Genomic DNA, 18,595 nt, shown 5'->3' with positions numbered 1-18,595 from the left:
TAAAGCTAGACAAATGTACTATAACGCTTACGTTTTACCTCACTTAGATTATTGTTGTTCAATATGGGGAAACTGTAATAACTTTCTATTAGATAGTTTACTAAAACTGCAAAAAAGGGCAGCAAGAATAATTTTAGACGAACATGATTACACCAAACCTTCAAGAGAATTATTTCACGAATGTAACATTGTGCCAATCACACAAAGAATACTTTATCACAAATCATTACTAATGTATAAGGCAAAACATGGCTTAGCTCTAGAATATATGTTCAGTCTTATTGTATCAGCTTCTGCAAACCAAATTATAATATGAGATTTTCATCCTCAGATAATTTTATTATTCCAAAATCAAATACAGAGTTGTATAAGTCTAGTTTCTCGTACAGTGGACCAAAAGTGTGGAATGCTCTTCCTAATTCAATAAAAAAATCAAATACAATATCCGAATTTAAACATAAATACAAATCTATGTACTTTTAACATTACCATCATATTTTTACTGTAATGCCATATCATAAATGTTTATTGTATTTTAAATTGTACATAATCTTTATTTACCATTATTATTGATGCATTGTTTATTTGTTATGTAATTATTATTGTATTAAGAGAGCCTTCTTGAAAATTGGTGTAATCCAAATGAGTTACTCTCTCTAAATAAAGATATTATTATTATTATGGTCTATGAACGCAACAAAATAATGAGACTTTCCAATACTGTTTTTGGCGTTTTTGCAGGGTGATTGGCTCTAATAGTCTGTCGACCACATCGCCTCGGCATATTTTCAATAATATCGAAGGGTTCTGATAATTCTAATGCCAAATTGGTACATCTCATTCCAAACTGATGAACAGTACACTGTAAAATGTGCTCCAAAAACTACATGTCTTAGACTGAGTATTACAAATTCAAATCTTGTAAAAAATACAAGTTACTGTCCGATTGTGTCGGATCTCCAATACAACTTTTATTTTGAAACCAAATGCCGTTATTTAATGATATTTCATCAATTAAAAAAGTGACAACATAGGTGTTTCCTTTAACATTCAATCTATAAATTTTTATTTTTGCCATATTTTTTTTGCATGCCGAATCGATGTGCACGCAACTGCGTGTTGGCGTATAGGGAGCTACACGCCTGATAATTAACATGAATAATGAAGTGCTTTCCTTCAACTTAGAGTTTCCGGATTTTCAACACAAGTCTAGTCCGAGGTGTGTAAAGAATTAAGTGAATGTCTGCGTTTCCGGTTACTTTTTTTTTTGTTCGCAAAAATATGAATTTTGTGCTTTTAAAGATTTTTACCTAAATATCAAAACATTAACAGCAGTAAGTATCTGTTATAAGACCTCTTAATATGTTTAGGTGAATTAAATTTTACATGAAACCCGGTACGGTTGTAAGCAGGCAAAAGTGTTGGAAATTTGTAGATCTCATCACGGGATAATTTTGAAGATCTTCATGATCTTAGCAATAACGGGGTATGAAAATATCAATCTCGACTGTATCTGTATCTGTATGTATACGTTGAAGATACCAATTCTGGCTTTTACTCAACGGGAGAGAGAGACACCTATTGGTGGTGTTGGAGAGCAGCCTTGAAGCTCTCAACTGTATCTGCGCATACAATACGATCCTCTAGTTGGTTCCAATGTAGTACACTCTTGACGAAGAAAGAGTTCTTATATGGATCGGTGTTGCTTGGAATAGTATCTAGTGCCTTAGAATTGTTCTTCACTGAATTTGTCACTATATTGGCACATACAAAATTGTCAAATGTTTTGGGTTTGATTTTCCTCTTAGGTTTACTTTTAACAAGAAAATCGTCGGGATTAATAGCTTGGACCAACCCCTCAACCACTTTGTACAGAAATACTAGCCGTTGACTTGTTCTTCTTGTTTGTAGGTTGTCTAGTTCTAACTCGGCTAGCATTTTGGTGACCGACCCCTCTTCTCTAGACCTATAGTCGCCTGTGATGAATCTAGCTGCTATGCGTTGTATTCTTTCCAATTGATTTATATCATGTTGTGTATATGGGTCCCATATTATGGCACCATATTCCATAGTTGATCGTACTAATGATATATATGCGGTCTTTTTGCAATCTTTTGGGCAGAAGCGTAGATTTCTTCTTAGAAAGCCGAGTGTCGAATTGGCTTTCTTGGCAACATTTGAGATGTGCATGGTCCATTTTAGGTCTTCTGATATTTGTAAGCCTAGATATGGGTTGTGTTGGACTTGTTGTAGTACATGTCCGTCTAGGCTGTACATCTTCTGGCTTTTATTCTTAATGCTAAGTATATAGCACTTCTTTGCATTGAAGCGCATGCCCCAGTTTGTGGCCCATACTTCTAGGTTTTGGAGGTCTCGTAGGAGTGTGTGGTCATGTTGACTATTTATGTTCCTGTACAGGAGGCAGTCATCTGCGAAAAGTCTGACAGATGATTGTACTGAATCTGGAAGGTCGTTTATGTGGCAGAGGATGAGAAGGGGTCCTAGTACTGTACCTTGTGGTACACCGGAGTCAACTGAAGCTTCTTCTGATTCCTCCCCATCTACGACAGCTTTCATTTCCTTTGGGTTAGGAACATCTCCAACCATTTGTTTAGTGGTCCTCTTATACCGTATTCGTTCATTTTGTGCAGTAGTTTGTTGTGTGGCACAGTGTCAAACGCTTTGGAGAAGTCCAGTATAGCTACATCAATTTGTTTTCCTGCGTCGAAGGCTTTCATGAAGTCGTGTAGTGTGACTAGCAGTTGGGTTTCACAGGAATAGCCTGACCTGAAGCCATGGTTTAGTGATTAAGTACTCTGTGCTTCTCTAGGTGTTTAAGTATATGTCTACAGATTATATGTTCCAGTAGCTTACATGGTACAGATGTTAAGGATACTGGTCTGTAGTTTTCTGGTGCATGTTTGTCTCCCTTTTTGAAGACACTTGATATGTTTGCATTTAGCCAGTCTCTTGGTAATGTACCAGTGTTGATGGATTTTTGGAATATCATTGTAAGTCCAGGTGCTAGTTGTTTTGAGCATTCTTTCAATATACGGTTTGGTATGCCGTCTGGTCCTGATGCCTTGGATGTATTCAGTTTTTTCAGCAGCTTTTCGACTCCATCTGTATTTATGTATAAAGGAGGTATTGTGCTTTTTATGTTGTTGGCAGAGTTTTGTCTTTATTTCTTGTAAATACTGAGCTGAATTGTTTGATCAGTAATTCTGCTTTCCCTTTGCTGTCATTGATAAGGTGGCCGTTGCTTTTAAGGGGTGCTATTCCTATGTTGTCCTGTTTCCTTGATTTTACATATTTCCAAAATGGTTTTGAGTTGTTGTTTTCTAGCCCTTCTAGGATTGTGGTATTAATGTAGTTATACTCAGCTTTTCTGATTTGCAGCTTACGACTATAACAGAAGATCTTCTCTCGAAGAGTCTCACAGACTCAAAGTCGTTTTCTCTCAATTGGATCCGACCCATATTTTGAATTTTTCATGAATGTTAATTCAGCCCCATCATTCCCATGAGAAAAACATCATTTTATTCAATTTATTGGTTAGAGTGTAGACCAGTGAATCTAAGACTTCAGGGACCTCCATGACCTGTTTTATGATGGTGATCTGCCATTGTTCAAATGTCACCAGCCACTGTGAAAAGATCCCTGACATTGTTAAAATTTTATATCTTCCACTATTTGTTTTCCTTTTTCCAGCTGTGGCAATTTTTGTTATCAAAATATTCACAAGTCATGATAAACCAGCACCTGTTTTGTCATGTTTGTAAAAAATTAAGAGATTTGGCAGACCTTCACTGGGAGTGTGATTAGCAAACTTGAAAGTGTTCTGTCAACTTCTTGAAACAGGGTTGGCAAAAATCTGGGTTTTATGAGTATTGCCCAGCCCGGTGGGAAATACTGGGAAAACCCAGGTTTTACACAATCATCATTGGGGTATCTAGTTTGAAAAATGTGTCCGGTGATTCCGCCAACTAACCAAGATGGCCGCTATGGCTAAAAATAGAACATAGGGGTAAAATGCAGTTTTTGGCTTATAACTCAAAAACCAAAGCATTTAAAGAAAATCTGTCAGGTATAAAATTTGCCCTGAAATTTTCAGATGAATCGGACAACCCGTTGCTGGGTTGCTGCCCCTGAATTGGTAAAAAATGTAATTTTAAGGAAATTTTGCTGTTTTTGGTTATTATCTTGAATATTATTATAGATAGAGATAAACTGTAAACAGCAATAATGTTCAGCAAAGTAAGATTTACAAATTGGTCAATATGACCGAAATGGTCAATTGACCCCCTAAGGAGTTATTGTCCTTTATAGTCAATTTTTAACAATTTTCATAAAATTTGTAAATTTTTACTAACATTTTCCACTGAAACTACTGGGCCAAGTTTATTATAGATAGAGATAGTTGTAAATTGCAAGAATGTTCAGTAAAGTAAGATGTACAAACACATCACCATCACCAAAACACAACTTTGTCATGAATCCATCTGCTTCCTTTCTTAAATACTCACATATATACTTATAATTAGGTGAGCGACACAGGCTCTTTATTTAGAGCCTCTGGTTTATTTTTGTTTACTTCTTCAAGTAAATAAAAATAACTTTAAAATACTATCTATGTACATCACTAATTAGTTAGTAATTATTCAGATAAGAACACATGCCTAAAATGTGTAAATCTTGTATTCTGCCTACATAGAGTTCATGGAGTTAGTGGAGAACTTCGAAAAGATAATGAAATTGAATTTTCAATCTTCTAGCCATGACTCTCAATAGTTATCTGTATAAAATGTATATATTTAGATATAACTCTATGAAACTACCACAAGACTTTACTGTTTTGTGTTGAAATAAGCTTAAAAAATCATATTGCTCAGTATTGCCCAGTAATACCCATTGCCCAGCCCGGGAAAACCTGGGTTTTCCCACCTGGGTTCTCCTGGGCGGGTAATACTTTGCCAACCCTGTCTTGAAAACTACATACAATGTGATTGATTATAAGTCACTTTTCAGTTTTCATTGAATGTTGCTACCAATCATGTTCATGTATTTATTGTAATTAACATGAGTGCCTATGAAAATGAATGAGACAACTATCCATTCAAGCAACAATTTATAAAAGTAAACCATTATAGGCCTTCAACATTTGTTCAACACATTGCCTTGGCTCACACCGAACAGCAAGCTATAAAAGGCCCCAAAAATTACTAGTGTAAAACCATTCAAATGGGAAAACCAATGGTCTAATCTAGATTTAAAAACGAGAAATACGTACATGTATCAACTACATTTATAAACAGACGACAACTACTGTACATCAGATTCCTGACATAGGACAGGTGCAAACATGGGATTAAACGTTTTAATGGTATCAAACCTTCTCCCTTTACTGAAACAATAGTCATGATAGTATAACATCACAACACAGAAAGACACACTATAAAATATCAATTGGAAGGCTTAACTCAATCAAAAAACGCAAACTAACACACAATGAGCGAACAAATTTGATCTGTTACACCTGAATGCAAATACATATAGTTCATAAAAATTATCAGGGATAAATAAATAAGGTCAAACATGTCAAAAGTAAATAAACAAGTTTAAACAAAGTTAACAATGGTTAAGTTCATTTAATCATTGTTAATCATGTTAATACTCTTGTCATTTTTTTTTCCAACAAAAATGTTTATTTGAATTGTGATGGATCATCAATCAATTAATTAATACATATGTAATCATGGTAATAATGGGAAATTTATAATCAGCATCTCGTTTTACTTTAGACCAATGTGAAAGAAGAAATGTGGTAAGAATGGTATGTGATACAATGTCTGACATGACTGACAACCCAGGAATTGACATGTTCTCAAACAACAACTACCTGCCTGATATTGGACAGTTTAGTAACCAAGGAAACAATGGATACTTACAGAGATGTCGGCTGCCATCAACCAATCAGGGAGCTCAATTCACATTTGCTGTCCCAACCCGGGCCAGTTCATATACATTAGGACAAATGGGCCACACCCATCAACCAAGAGGACTTTATTCTATCCCAATTAGTCAGCAGGGTATGGTGCCTGGATTTGGGGCGTCATGGCAACATTCAGTACCTAGTCGGATGCCATGGACAGAAAATTGGACTGCACCTACTACTAGCTTTGGAATAACTACATTTACAGCAATACCAACCATGTCTGTACCTTCATTTAGTATTTACAGGTATTATTGTCTGAAGAATTACATGTAGAACTTTAGTACAGCTGCTTTCCTTACATTTTATGTACAAAACTGTACATCATGTACTAAAAAATGTACATTGTCTTATAACATGTAACCTTTAAAGAAAGAGCTGTTACTACGTAGAACCTTATGATTGGAAGTTGTTCATGATGGGATCCAGCTGTAATTTTTAGCATGAACAATGATGAATAAAAAAATCAAAGTCAAAATTAAAAAGTAAAATCTGTTGATTCTTGAATGTAGAATTGTGAACTTTTATATGAGAATAGCAAATGAAGGGTATATCAATGATATGTCAAAGAGAGCAAAGTTCACTCAGCAAACCAAATCAATCCTTAGTAATATTGAAATGAACAAAGTACAATAATGAAAGTATTTTTTCTTTCGTTCTAGACTATAAATACTATTGAAATGTCAGAAAGACAGAATTGATTACTTGCAGATAAACAGAAAGCAACAAAATTCAGTGTAAAAACTGAGCTTAACAAATCTTATATTGCATGATTTATAGTTTATAGGTTAAGTAATTTAAAAGAGCATAAGGGCAGACAACTCAAATAGACTAGTATCAGTCATGGTAGTCCTTTTAGATCTTAAGACTTGTTATTTTTTATGGATGTATTCTGAATGTTGACATTGGGTCAATCAACATCAAGCTTAAGATATTCAATATGTTATCTTACACTCTAACATGTATGTTTGCATACAAGAGCTAGAGGCATTATTAACATCATGAACAACAAATCTATATAGGCCCAATAGCTGAACAACAGAAGTGTGCATGTTACAATCATTGAAAGTAGGATATCTATTGACATAGATTTTTATGCCCCACCTACGATAGTAGAGGGGCATTATGTTTTCTGGTCTGTGCCTCCGTTCGTCCGTTCGTTCGTCCGTTCATTCGTCCCGCTTCAGGTTAAAGTTTTTGGTCGAGGTAGTTTTTGATGAAGTTGAAGTCCATTCAATTTGAAACTTAGTACACATGTTCCCTATGATATTATCTTTCTAATTTTAATGTCAAATTAAAGTATTGACCCCTATTTCATGGTCCACTGAACAAAGAAGAAGATAGTGTGAAGCTCAGGTTAAAGTTTTTGGTCAAGGTAGTTTTTGATGAAGTTGAAGTCCAATCAACTTGAAACTTAGTACACATGTTAACTATGATATGATCTTTCTAATTTTAGTGCCAAATTAAAGTATTGACCCCAATTTCACGGTGCAGTGAACATGTAAAATGATAGTGCGAGTGGGGCATCCGTGTACTATGGACACATTCTTGTTGTTTATACATGTACACTAGCTTTCAAGCTTATAATTAATTTCCTTAACAAAAAGGACAATGTGTGTTTTATATATTTGATTTTTTATAATGACATTATAGAAGTTATTTTCAAACTTACCTTTATTCTGATTGGTTTTTTTTTATTATTGTAGTAGTATACCATCATGCAGTACCACACCAAATAGACCAAAACGTCGGCACTCAGTGGATATAGAGTAAGTTCTTTTAAAAACATTTTAAAAAAAAATGTTAAATTGGAAGATGAAAAAACAGAATTGTCATAGGCAAAGATAGTTGTTTAAACAAGATACTAACATATAGATATAACCTACTGATTTAATGAGTGTGGCATTATAAAAAATACAGATTTTTTTATCATTTTATACTGATATGGCTATTTTAGCTGTTAACATAATAAGCATTGTTTGGAATAATTTTTTTTGACATCAGTATAACTTTGTCAAACTGTCATGAAGTGTACATGTTACACAACTTGGACAGATGCTTTTTCTAGTTACAGAATTTGCATCTGAATGAAAAACTTGAATTTAAAAAAAAATAAAAAATCTTTTTTTACTGACAATTTTTTTGGCAATCAAAATTAAACATTTCATTTCAGAAAGGAAGCACCAAATTCAAAATGTAGAGTTACAGCTGAGAAAATGGTTGCCAGAATGGAAGGTTTGTCTCTCATGAATACTGGTTCCCATAGTGGTAGCGAAAGAACAGAGTACCAGTTCCAACCAGCTCTAGACTATGACTTAACAGACATGGCTACATCCAGTACAACTTGTTCAACAATGTCTGGAGGATGGGAAAGATTCAGGGAGATAGAAAACAGGTCAAGAAAAGAAGCTTTTTATATATTATATATTCTTTTTTTTTTTGGGAGAGAACATCTGTTTAAATTCTCTCCATATATTGTAAATTCAAAAATGTTTGTGTGCATTTATTATGGCAAATATTGTACAATTTCAAAAATGCAAGATTAACTATCGTGATTTCAAGCAATGCTGCTGACACAAACTTTTAATTTCCGATTTTACTTTTTGTTTAACTTTTTTCCAGGAACAATTTATGTTACAATGATAAAAACATTGCAAAAATTTCTGAATTTACTTTACCTATGGAAAGTAGAATTGATTTTACTTTTACTACATCTTATATTGTAGTATGATGAAGGAATAAAGCATTTCCACTACTCATTATGCAATGCCAAAAAGATTTTAATTATAAATTCAATCATAAATCCTCTAAAAACACTTGACCAAACCCAAAGCATAGAAACATACTAATATATTTCTGCTCTTCATCTCAAAAGTATATTCAGGCCTTCTAACATCCATTTAAGCGGATTTATTTGCTACAAATGCTAGATGACAACAATGTTACATCTATGCATTAAGAATATAAATAAGAAGATGTGGTATGAGTGCTGATGAGACAACTCTCCATCAAAGTCACAATGTATACATGGTATAGAAAATTAACAATTAAAGGTAAATTACCTATGTACCACACCATTAAACGACAACCAATGAACCACACCATTAAACAACAACCAATGAACCACACCATTAAACGACAACCAATGAACCACACCATTAAACGACAACCAATGAACCACATCATTAAACGACAACCAATGAACCACACCATTAAACGACAACCAATGAACCCAGATGCTGGAAAATGTAAACTGAACTAGTATATATTTGTTTACGGAGGCTGAAGGACGCCTTCGGGTGCAGGAATTTCTCGCTACATTGAAGACCTGTTAATGACCATCTGCTGTTGTTTTTCTATGGTCGGGTTGTTGTCTCTTTGACACATTCCCCATTTCCATTCTCAATTTTATTATAAGTTACAGACAACCAATTAACCACACCATTAAACGACAACCAATGAACCCAGATGCTGGATAATGTAAACAAGTTACAAATTTTTATACGACCGCAAAATTTGAAAAATTTTTCATCGTATATTGCTATCACGTTGGCGTCGTCGTCTGCGTCGTGTCTGCGTCGTCGTTGTCGTCGTCGTCGTCCGAATACTTTTAGTTTTCGCACTCTAACTTTAGTAAAAGTGAATAGAAATCTATGAAATTTTAATACAAGGTTTATGACCACAAAAGAAAGGTTGGGATTGATTTTGGGAGTTTTGGTTCCAACAGTTTAGGAATTAGGGGCCAAAAAAGGGCCCAAATAAGCATTATTCTTGGTTTTCGCACAATAACTTTAGTTTAAGTAAATAGAAATCAATGAAATTTAAACACAATGTTTATGACCACAAAAGGAAGGTTGGTATTGATTTTGGGAGTTTAGGTCCCAACAGTTTAGGAATTAGGGGCCAAAAAGGGACCCAAATAAGCATTTTTTTTGGTTTTCGCACCATAACTTTAGTGTAAGTAAATAGAAATCTATGAAATTTTAACACAAGGTTTATGACCATAAAAGGAAGGTTGGTATTGATTTTGGGAGTTTTGGTCCCAACAGTTTAGGAATTAGGGGCCAAAATGGGACCCAAATAAGCATTTTTTTTGGTTTTCGCACCATAACTTTAGTGTAAGTAAATAGAAATCTATGAAATTTAAACACAAGGTTTATGACCATAAAAGGAAGGTTGGTATTGATTTTGGGAGTTTTGGTCCCAACAGTTTAGGAATAAAAGGCCCAAAGGGTCCAGATTTAAACTTTGTTTGATTTTATCAAAAATTGAATAATTGGGGTTCTTTGATATGCCGAATCTAACTGTGTATGTAGATTCTTAATTTTTGGTCCCGTTTTCAAATTGGTCTACATTAAGGTCCAAAGGGTCCAAAATTAAACTTAGTTTGATTTTAACAAAAATTGAATCCTTGGGGTTCTTTGATATGCTGAATCTAAAAATGTACTTAGATTTTTTATTATTGGCCCAGTTTTCAAGTTGGTCCAAATCGGGGTCCAAAATTAAACTTTGTTTGATTTCATCAAAAATTGAGTAATTGGGGTTCTTTGATATGCCAAATCTAACTGTGTATGTAGATTCTTAATTTTTGGTCCTGTTTTCAAATTGGTTTACATTAACGTCCAAAGGGTCCAAAATTAAACTAAGTTTGATTTTAACAAAAATTAAATTCTTGGGCTTATTTGATATGCTTTATCTAAATATGTACTTTGATTTTTGATTATGGGCCCAGTTTTCAAGTTGGTCCAAATCAGGATTCCATATCAAGTATTGTGCAATAGCAAGAAATTTTCAATTGCACAGTATTGCACAATAGCAAGAAATATCTAATTGCACAATATTGTGCAATAGCAATTAATTTTCAATTGGAGTTATCTTTCTTTGTATAGAATAGTAGTTGATAATATATGTTGGAAATTTACCAGACATGACTATGATGTCATTTTCTATTTTTGTTTGCCAATAACTTTATGTAAATAACTTCATTGGAAATTTACCAATATAAAATGTTGCTGATGAAGCTTTTTTTCCTTATCTTATCTAAAATGTTTTTAGATAATGTATGTTGGACATTTGCCAGACATGACTATGATGTCATTTTCTATTTTTATTTGCCAATAACTTTATGTAAATAACTTCATTGGAAATTTGCCAATATAAAATGTTGCTGATGAAGTTTTTTTTATTGTTTTATACAATAAACAATGTATATTCACTTTTACTACCAACCAATCTTTACCATTCAGTGATAACAAGCACTTTATTTTACATTTTAATATCTTATGATGTATTTAAAAGAGTAGTTATTGTTGCAAACTCCATTAGAAATTTGAATTGATATCAGTTTTGGAAAAAGGGAAACGGGGATGTGAAAAAAAGGGGGGGGTTTAAATTTTTCTCATTTCAGATTTCATAAATAAAAAGAAAATTTCTTCAAACATTTTTTTGAGAGGATTAATATTCAACAGCATAGTGAATTGCTCAAAGGCAAAAAAAAAACTTTTAAGTTCATTAGACCACATTCATTCTGTGTCAGAAACCTATGCTGTGTCAACTATTTAATTTCAGATTTAAAAAGTTTGAAGAAATCTTTAATTGATTTGTAAAATCTTGACATTTGTTTTGTGTAAAAAAAAAACATATAATGTCAAAAATTTGATCACAATCCAAATTCAAAGCTGTATCACGCTTGAATGTTTTGTCCATACTTGCCCCAACTGTTCAGGGTTCGACCTCTGCGGTCGTATAAAGCTGCGCCCTGCGGAGCACCTGGTTATAATTCATCTTCATTTAAAGTGTATTGTTTGTATAGATTTTATACATGTATTTACACTGATGATTTTATACATATATTTACACTGATGATTTTACACATGTTTTTACACTGATGATTTTACACATGTTTTTACACTGATGATTTTACACATGTTTTTACACTGATGATTTTACACATGTAGTTACACTGATGATTTTTCAATTTCAGATTAAATTCAGAATCAGAAGACGATGATCTTCCAGATGAAGATGGAGTAAAAGTTCATATAACAGAAAGTATAGCAAAAAATATCCTGGAGTCACAACCTCTTATACCACAGAAAATACTAGATAATTTGTAAGTCACTTGCCTAGGATCACAACCTCTTATACCACAGAAAATACTAGATAATTTGTAAGTCTCAGGGTCACAACCTCTTATACCACAGAAAATACTAGATACTTTGTAAGTCACAGGGTCACAACCTCTTATACCACAGAAAATACTAGATAAATTGTAAGTCTCAGTGTCACAACCTCTTATACCACAGTGTATACTGAATGACTGGGTATGAGTGGAATAGTAAGTTTATTGTCTCTGAGGTGCAACTATTGCCCTGAGGCGTAGCCAACGGCAATAGTTGTATCTAAGGGGACAATAAACTTACTATTCCACGAATATCCAGTCAGTAAGTGATTTATTATATTGAAAAAGACAACAGACAATAAATGGCTGGATAAATCAATTATTGAAATATAAAAAGCAGAAACCTAACCATACTGTTTAATGTTTACTTCATCAATATAAATATTCTAAAATGCTAAGGCTATGTTCTACACTGACGCCGTACAATAGGTAAAACACCATGTCATAACTCCAGCAGGATTTTAAAAATCCTCTAATCCTGTAGCTGCATTTGAATTTCTGCGAAATATAACGGTCAAATAGTTTCATCGAGGTCCAATAGTTCGAAACTATTGACCGGTCCAATAGTTCAATGCTTGCAATTTGAAAAATAGTGCAAATATTGTGTACTTATTTCATATAGAAAATGATACATTAGGTATAGAAAAAAATACTAGATAATTTGTAAGTCACAATATAAAGGGATTGGTTTTAATTCTGGAAAACAGTCTTTGGATAAATTTAAGAAAGTACATAAAGTATGGCCAAATATAAACTGAATTCCATCTTTAATTTACCACAAACATTTATTTTAAGATAATTTTTTTTAAATTGAACTAGTTTTACAGTTTAACAAACCGCAGCCAAGAATCTCTAGAATCCCAAAAATTATTTCATTTGTAAGAAAGCAATTTTTAACCGGATTTTTGTGACAAAAATGTTGGTTATTGATTTGGGGATGTACGGGGGGTGGTCGGGCAGGCAGCAATCAAATGTTGTCTGTGCATTAACTCATGAACCGTTCAACCAAAGCTTTTAAAATTTTAATATGTTGTTACTGACAACTAAATGAAGGTCAAGTTCAATAATGGCGATTTTGACTTTTACCCTTCAGGAGTTATGGTTCTTGAAAGATTGAAAAATGGAGTTTCCAGTCGTGTCCGTGCATTAACTCATGAACCGTTCAACCAAAGCTTTTAAAATTTTAATATGTTGTTACTGACAACTAAATGAAGGTCAAGTTCAATAATGGCGAGTTTGACTTTTACCGTTCAGGAGTTATGGGTCTTGAAAGTTTGAAAAATGGAGTTTCCAGTTGTGTTCGTGCATTAACACAGGCACTGTTCAACCAAAACTTTTAAAATTTTAATATGTTGTTACTGGCAACTAAATGAAGGTCAAGTTCAATAATGGCGATTTTGACTTTTACCGTTCAGGAGTTATGGTTCTTGAAAGATTGAAAAATGGAGTTTCCAGTCGTGTCCGTGCATTTACGCATGAACTGTTCTACCAATGCTTCCCAAATTTTAATATGTTGTTACTGATGACACAATGGAGGTCAAGTTCAATAATGACGATTTTGACTATTACCGTTCAGGAGTTATGGTTCTTGAAAGATTGAAAAATGGCGTTTCCATTCACGTTGATGCATTTACTCATGAACCATTCAATCTAAGCTTTTCAAATTTTAATATGTTGATACTGATGACAAAATGGAGGTCAATTTTGATATTGACGATTTTCACTTTCACATTCATCAGTAATGGTTCTTGTGATATTGCCAGGACACAAATAAATGTTAATAAATCTGGTTTGCTGTCGTTGTGACAGCCTCTTGTATGAATATAAAGTGATGTAAGATATCGGATATCCATGTCAATAACATATATCTTTGAATAGAACAGCATAATCAGTCTGTTATCATTTATGACATACAACTGTAAAATGAACTGGAAATTTGAAACTTACAATAAGTATATTAAAATCATGCAAATACCAAATCAATAGTTTTTGGATTTAAGAAATCCTCATTACTTCACTTATAGAGGTCAATTCTAAATAAATGTATTGGTGGATATATGTACTTTCCAATGTAAAATATATAGTTTAGTTGTTAACAGCGATGTATTCTGCTTTGTCATTGAAAGATATAATCTAAACATTGTCTCGTTCAATAAACCAAACGTTTGTTATTTAATAATTTGCAGTCAAAAGCCATGTATGGAGGTTGTGCTATGGAAGAGTCCAGGTGGTTTTACTACAGAATCAGTAATCAAAGATTCATCTAATACCCCAGTCACAACATCATCACATCAACCAGCATTATCACCACCTCTTCAGATTAGGTATGGTAGTAAGTTAATGATTTTGATTCTGTTTGATAATTGAATATTGGTTTCTTAATGGTCAGTGGAAAATATTTGACTGACAGGTGCACAAAAATAAACTATTTATATAACTAAAAACTGAGCAAAATTTCAGGTGTTATTGAAAGGGTTATAAAAGATAATCCCGTTATCAAGCTCCTTTTTGTCACAATTGGGGACCAGATTGCAGTATGACAATTGGAACTTTTGGCCCGAGAACACAGTTATTTCGTAGTGCATTTCTTTTAGACAATAAATTCAAATTAAAAAAATTGCACCTGCTCTTTCTCAAAAAGATTTTTACAGTGTAGTGTACTACTAGTGAGACAAATAATATCAAAATTATAGAAACTTCTACCAGCTCTAACTCAAAATATTTACAATTCTGTGTTAAGGGGGTGTAAAATTCAGTTTGACAGCTTCAGACGTGATAAAATTTGACCTTTTTGAATTGGACCAAATCACTACTGAACAAAAAGATTAAGTACCCAAATTTTTATGCCCCACCTACGATAGTAGAGGGGCATTATGTTTTCTGGTCTGTGGCTCCGTTCGTTCGTTTGTCCGTCCGTTCGTTTGTTCGTCCCACTTCAGGTTAAAGTTTTTGGTCAAGGTAGTTTTTGATGAAATTGAAGTCCAATCAACTTGAAACTTAGTACACATGTTCCCTATAGTATAATCTTTCTAATTTTAATGCCAAATTAGATATTTACCCAATTTCAAAGTCCATAAAACATGGAAAATGATAGTGCGAGTGGGGCATCCGTGTACTTTGGACACATTCTTGTTTAAACATGTAATTACATCCCCTTACCAAATATTTCATGCATTAAATATCAAGAAATAAATTGGGAAAGTGTATCAAATAAAACATGCAAGTTGTACACTGTTCACACTAGGGCAGGGTTCTCACTAGGAATTTTTCATGGTGAGTCCTGGGACTCATCACTTTTAGAAATGGTGAGTCCCAGCAGATTTTGATGAGTCCAGGATGCATGTAATTTTTTGTGTCTCAATATGAAGAAATATGAAGAAATAAAACTAGAACGATGCGTGTTAGATTGATAATTTTTATTATATCTGATAATAAATCATGTTATTGTATCTTGATATTGTTCACTACAACATGTATTACAGGCATTTAAAAGGCACTACAGTACATACACAATAAAGCATTTATTATAAAAGCACTATAGATCATTAATAAAACACAAAGTTGTTTCTGCAGATCTTTCTATGTCTATCAATTCTTGGTGTAGTGGGTCAGTGACTCTTGGTCTTTTACTTGGTACTGATGATTCAATGTCATCAGGTTTTCTTTTAAAGAAGGACTTTAACTTTGACTGGCTCATTTTGATACTGATATGATTTTGTTGGTCAAGCCAGTATTTATAAGAAATTTCGATTGTATGAACATAGTTCATATTAATTATTATTAATTAATTTTAATTAATTTAATCACTGAGTTAATAATCACTTTGATGTTTGAATCACGATAATTATCATTATATTTAATAAAAGCAAGCAACTATAAAGTGAACTCTGTTCAACATAATGAGCTTGGGTAAATAGTGATTATATTTTAATTATGTTTTATTCGGATTTTCCAAACAATTTTTACCTTTGTTTACGATCGTGATGTTCAACATGCACAATACGAGAAAATTGTTACATCATTCGAAGACAAGTAGAATTATTCTCATCCGTATTTTTTTTTAATCTACACTGTTTTATGACATATTTTATACACCAAGAATCATTAACGAAATATTTTATTATTTGCTTTCAAGTTCACATAAATATTTTACTTTCTATGTTTCAATTGATAAGTACGTGATGTTCAACACGTGGAAGTAGTCAAGCATTTCAAATACTCGTAAAATTACAAAATCGATAAAGTTATAGGTACATGTAACTTTATCATATTTATTAATCATTTTGAATAGAATTATGAAATTTTAGTATGAAATACGTTTAATTTTTAAAAAATCGTATCAGTCAACAAAAATATTGTTCCGCGCATATCATAAAAATGTCAACTTCCGGTATAGTTTCCTGTCAAAACAAAGTCGGAATCAAGAATCTTCTATGGAAAACGATGTGTCTGGGACTCAGGGGATAAAACGAGGACGCGTCCCAGGGACTCACGTGTTTCAAAAATGACGCGTCCAGCTTGATTTCCATGCGTCCAGGACGCGTATACGCGTCTTAGCGAGAACCCTGCTAGGGACTATATTTGTAGACAACGAAAACAAAAGGACGATAACTATGTCCTTGCACCTTAAGTTTGATTTCATCAGGATATTAATTAGTTGTTAAATGTAAAGCTTACCCTTTTCACTGAATAATTTTATGGCAGTTATATCTTAAAATAACTAATAGCAGTTCTTTTATTATTCCTTAAATTTTTTACTTACACAGGAATAATAAAAGAATAGAGTACCAGTGTTCCCATGCCAGCATTTGCACATATTTTATCATTCCACAATGTTTAAAGGGCAATAAAAACAAAATTTATAAATATATCATGATAGAGAAATGAAAGCTTGAGACCAAATACAATGCAATTTTCAATATATTAAATATTTTTAAGGGACAAAACTCTTATAAAAATAACTGATCAGCACCTATTTTCGTTGCACATTGGACAATAATATATTAGAATAAATAAAAGTTGATTTGTAAATAAGTTTACAGAAAGTCCAATGATCATCAAGTAAGAGAATGATCCCTGGAGCTTTCTTTATGTAAAGTGAAAAATACCAGTATTCATAACACTGTCACCAAAAAAAATAATAATTAGGTTTAAAAATTTATATATCTGTCTCGCTTATTTTTTTTTTAGCTATATGTTCATGACATTTACCTTTTATGTTTTACAGTGTAGATAGCAATTCATCAAAAGACATGGAAGCAGAAAGCTGTATGGAAACATATGACGATGATATGGATTTATGAAACATGTCTAGTCTTAGGAACTGCAATTAACAGCTGAATTATTGTACTATTATTAGATATAGAAACCTTAACATACCATGGATTCATTCTATTTCGTAGGATACTTATTTTCATAGGGACAGGTGATCAAAAATCATTTTTTTAAATTTACAAATTTTTCATTTGGTTGTATGCAGACTTTGTCAAAACAATTAAATCAAATATCCACGAAATGCAAGATATCTTCAATCCACGAAAAATTGATACCCACGTAAATTAATGAATCAACGGTATTGGAATCATAATACTAATACTATTGATGGTCACAGCTCATTGTGAGCAGAGGCAGGTTTAGAAATTTATAATAAGGTTTCCTTAAAGCATGTAGAGTGCCAAATGTTGAAAATAGCTATGAGAATGAAAAAATTATGAAAATTCACTCAAAGGGAGGAGGTGTTCACCCTGTAAACCTCGAACTGAATTTATCACTGGTGAGGGAACTGTTCTCAGTCAGACACAATCTTGCCATATACACTGGATGGCAGTGAAAATTTGTTAAACGTTGTATTCCAAAACAGTCACTCGTTTCATATGACTTTAAGATATAAGGAAATAAAATATTATTGTCAAAAACTGTCTCCTTGTTAGTTGGAATAAACTAAATAAATGATATCTATGAAATAAATACTTTGTGTATTATATGGTTCTTCCCACAAAACTACTGTCTGTTCCATTAATTTAAACATACATTCTACCCAGGGGAGGCACTTTAAATTAGAGAAACAACCAATAAAAGCAATTTTAGAGAGCTGCATACATTTTAAGTTAGCACAAACACAATGTATTTCACATCCACCCATAGTTCCAATTTTAAGATGCCTTCACTGGGTACTATAAATATAGATTATTACATTGATACAAGTGGATTATCGGATTTATCTAATCTCGATAGTTAAATTATCAATTTTAAAGTCCAAGCCTCGGCTTAAAAATAAATCTGATAATCCACACGTTACTATGTAATAATCTGTTTCTCTAATGATTAAAAGATAAATTTCCTTTTTTCTAACCAAAATCCCCTTCAAGTGCCTTCCACTTTCCACGAAATTGTCAATTTCATTAACACCTGTTAGAACATTT

At 32.9% G+C, this 18,595-nt stretch overlaps 1 protein-coding gene across 1 annotated transcript; it reads left to right on the top strand.

Moving 5' to 3' along the window:
• The first annotated feature begins 1,234 nt into the window (after positions 1-1,234).
• LOC143076017 (uncharacterized) lies at positions 1,235-18,134 on the top strand. The gene is made up of 7 exons (XM_076251623.1): positions 1,235-1,334; positions 5,802-6,240; positions 7,699-7,761; positions 8,166-8,387; positions 11,976-12,104; positions 14,360-14,497; positions 17,401-18,134. Exons 2-7 carry the CDS (start codon positions 5,831-5,833, stop codon positions 17,474-17,476), a joined length of 1,038 nt encoding a protein of 345 aa, XP_076107738.1. The 5' UTR covers positions 1,235-1,334; positions 5,802-5,830; the 3' UTR covers positions 17,477-18,134.
• The last annotated feature ends 461 nt before the right edge of the window (positions 18,135-18,595 follow it).

The sequence above is a fragment of the Mytilus galloprovincialis genome, chromosome 5, assembly GCF_965363235.1.
Source record: "Mytilus galloprovincialis chromosome 5, xbMytGall1.hap1.1, whole genome shotgun sequence".
Lineage (NCBI taxonomy): Eukaryota > Metazoa > Mollusca > Bivalvia > Mytilida > Mytilidae > Mytilus > Mytilus galloprovincialis.
This window is presented reverse-complemented; position numbering and strand designations above follow the sequence as displayed.

What these genes read in the sequence shown, in the direction of transcription:
- LOC143076017 (XM_076251623.1), top strand. Translation starts at nt 5,831, where the DNA reads ATGGTATGTGATACAATGTCTGACATGACTGACAACCCAGGAATTGAC. An exon ending in CCTTCATTTAGTATTTACAG is followed by an intron (nt 6,241 to 7,698) that starts GTATTATTGTCT and finishes TTATTATTGTAG; the next exon opens with TAGTATACCATCATGCAGTA. An exon ending in TCACCACCTCTTCAGATTAG is followed by an intron (nt 14,498 to 17,400) that starts GTATGGTAGTAA and finishes TATGTTTTACAG; the next exon opens with TGTAGATAGCAATTCATCAA.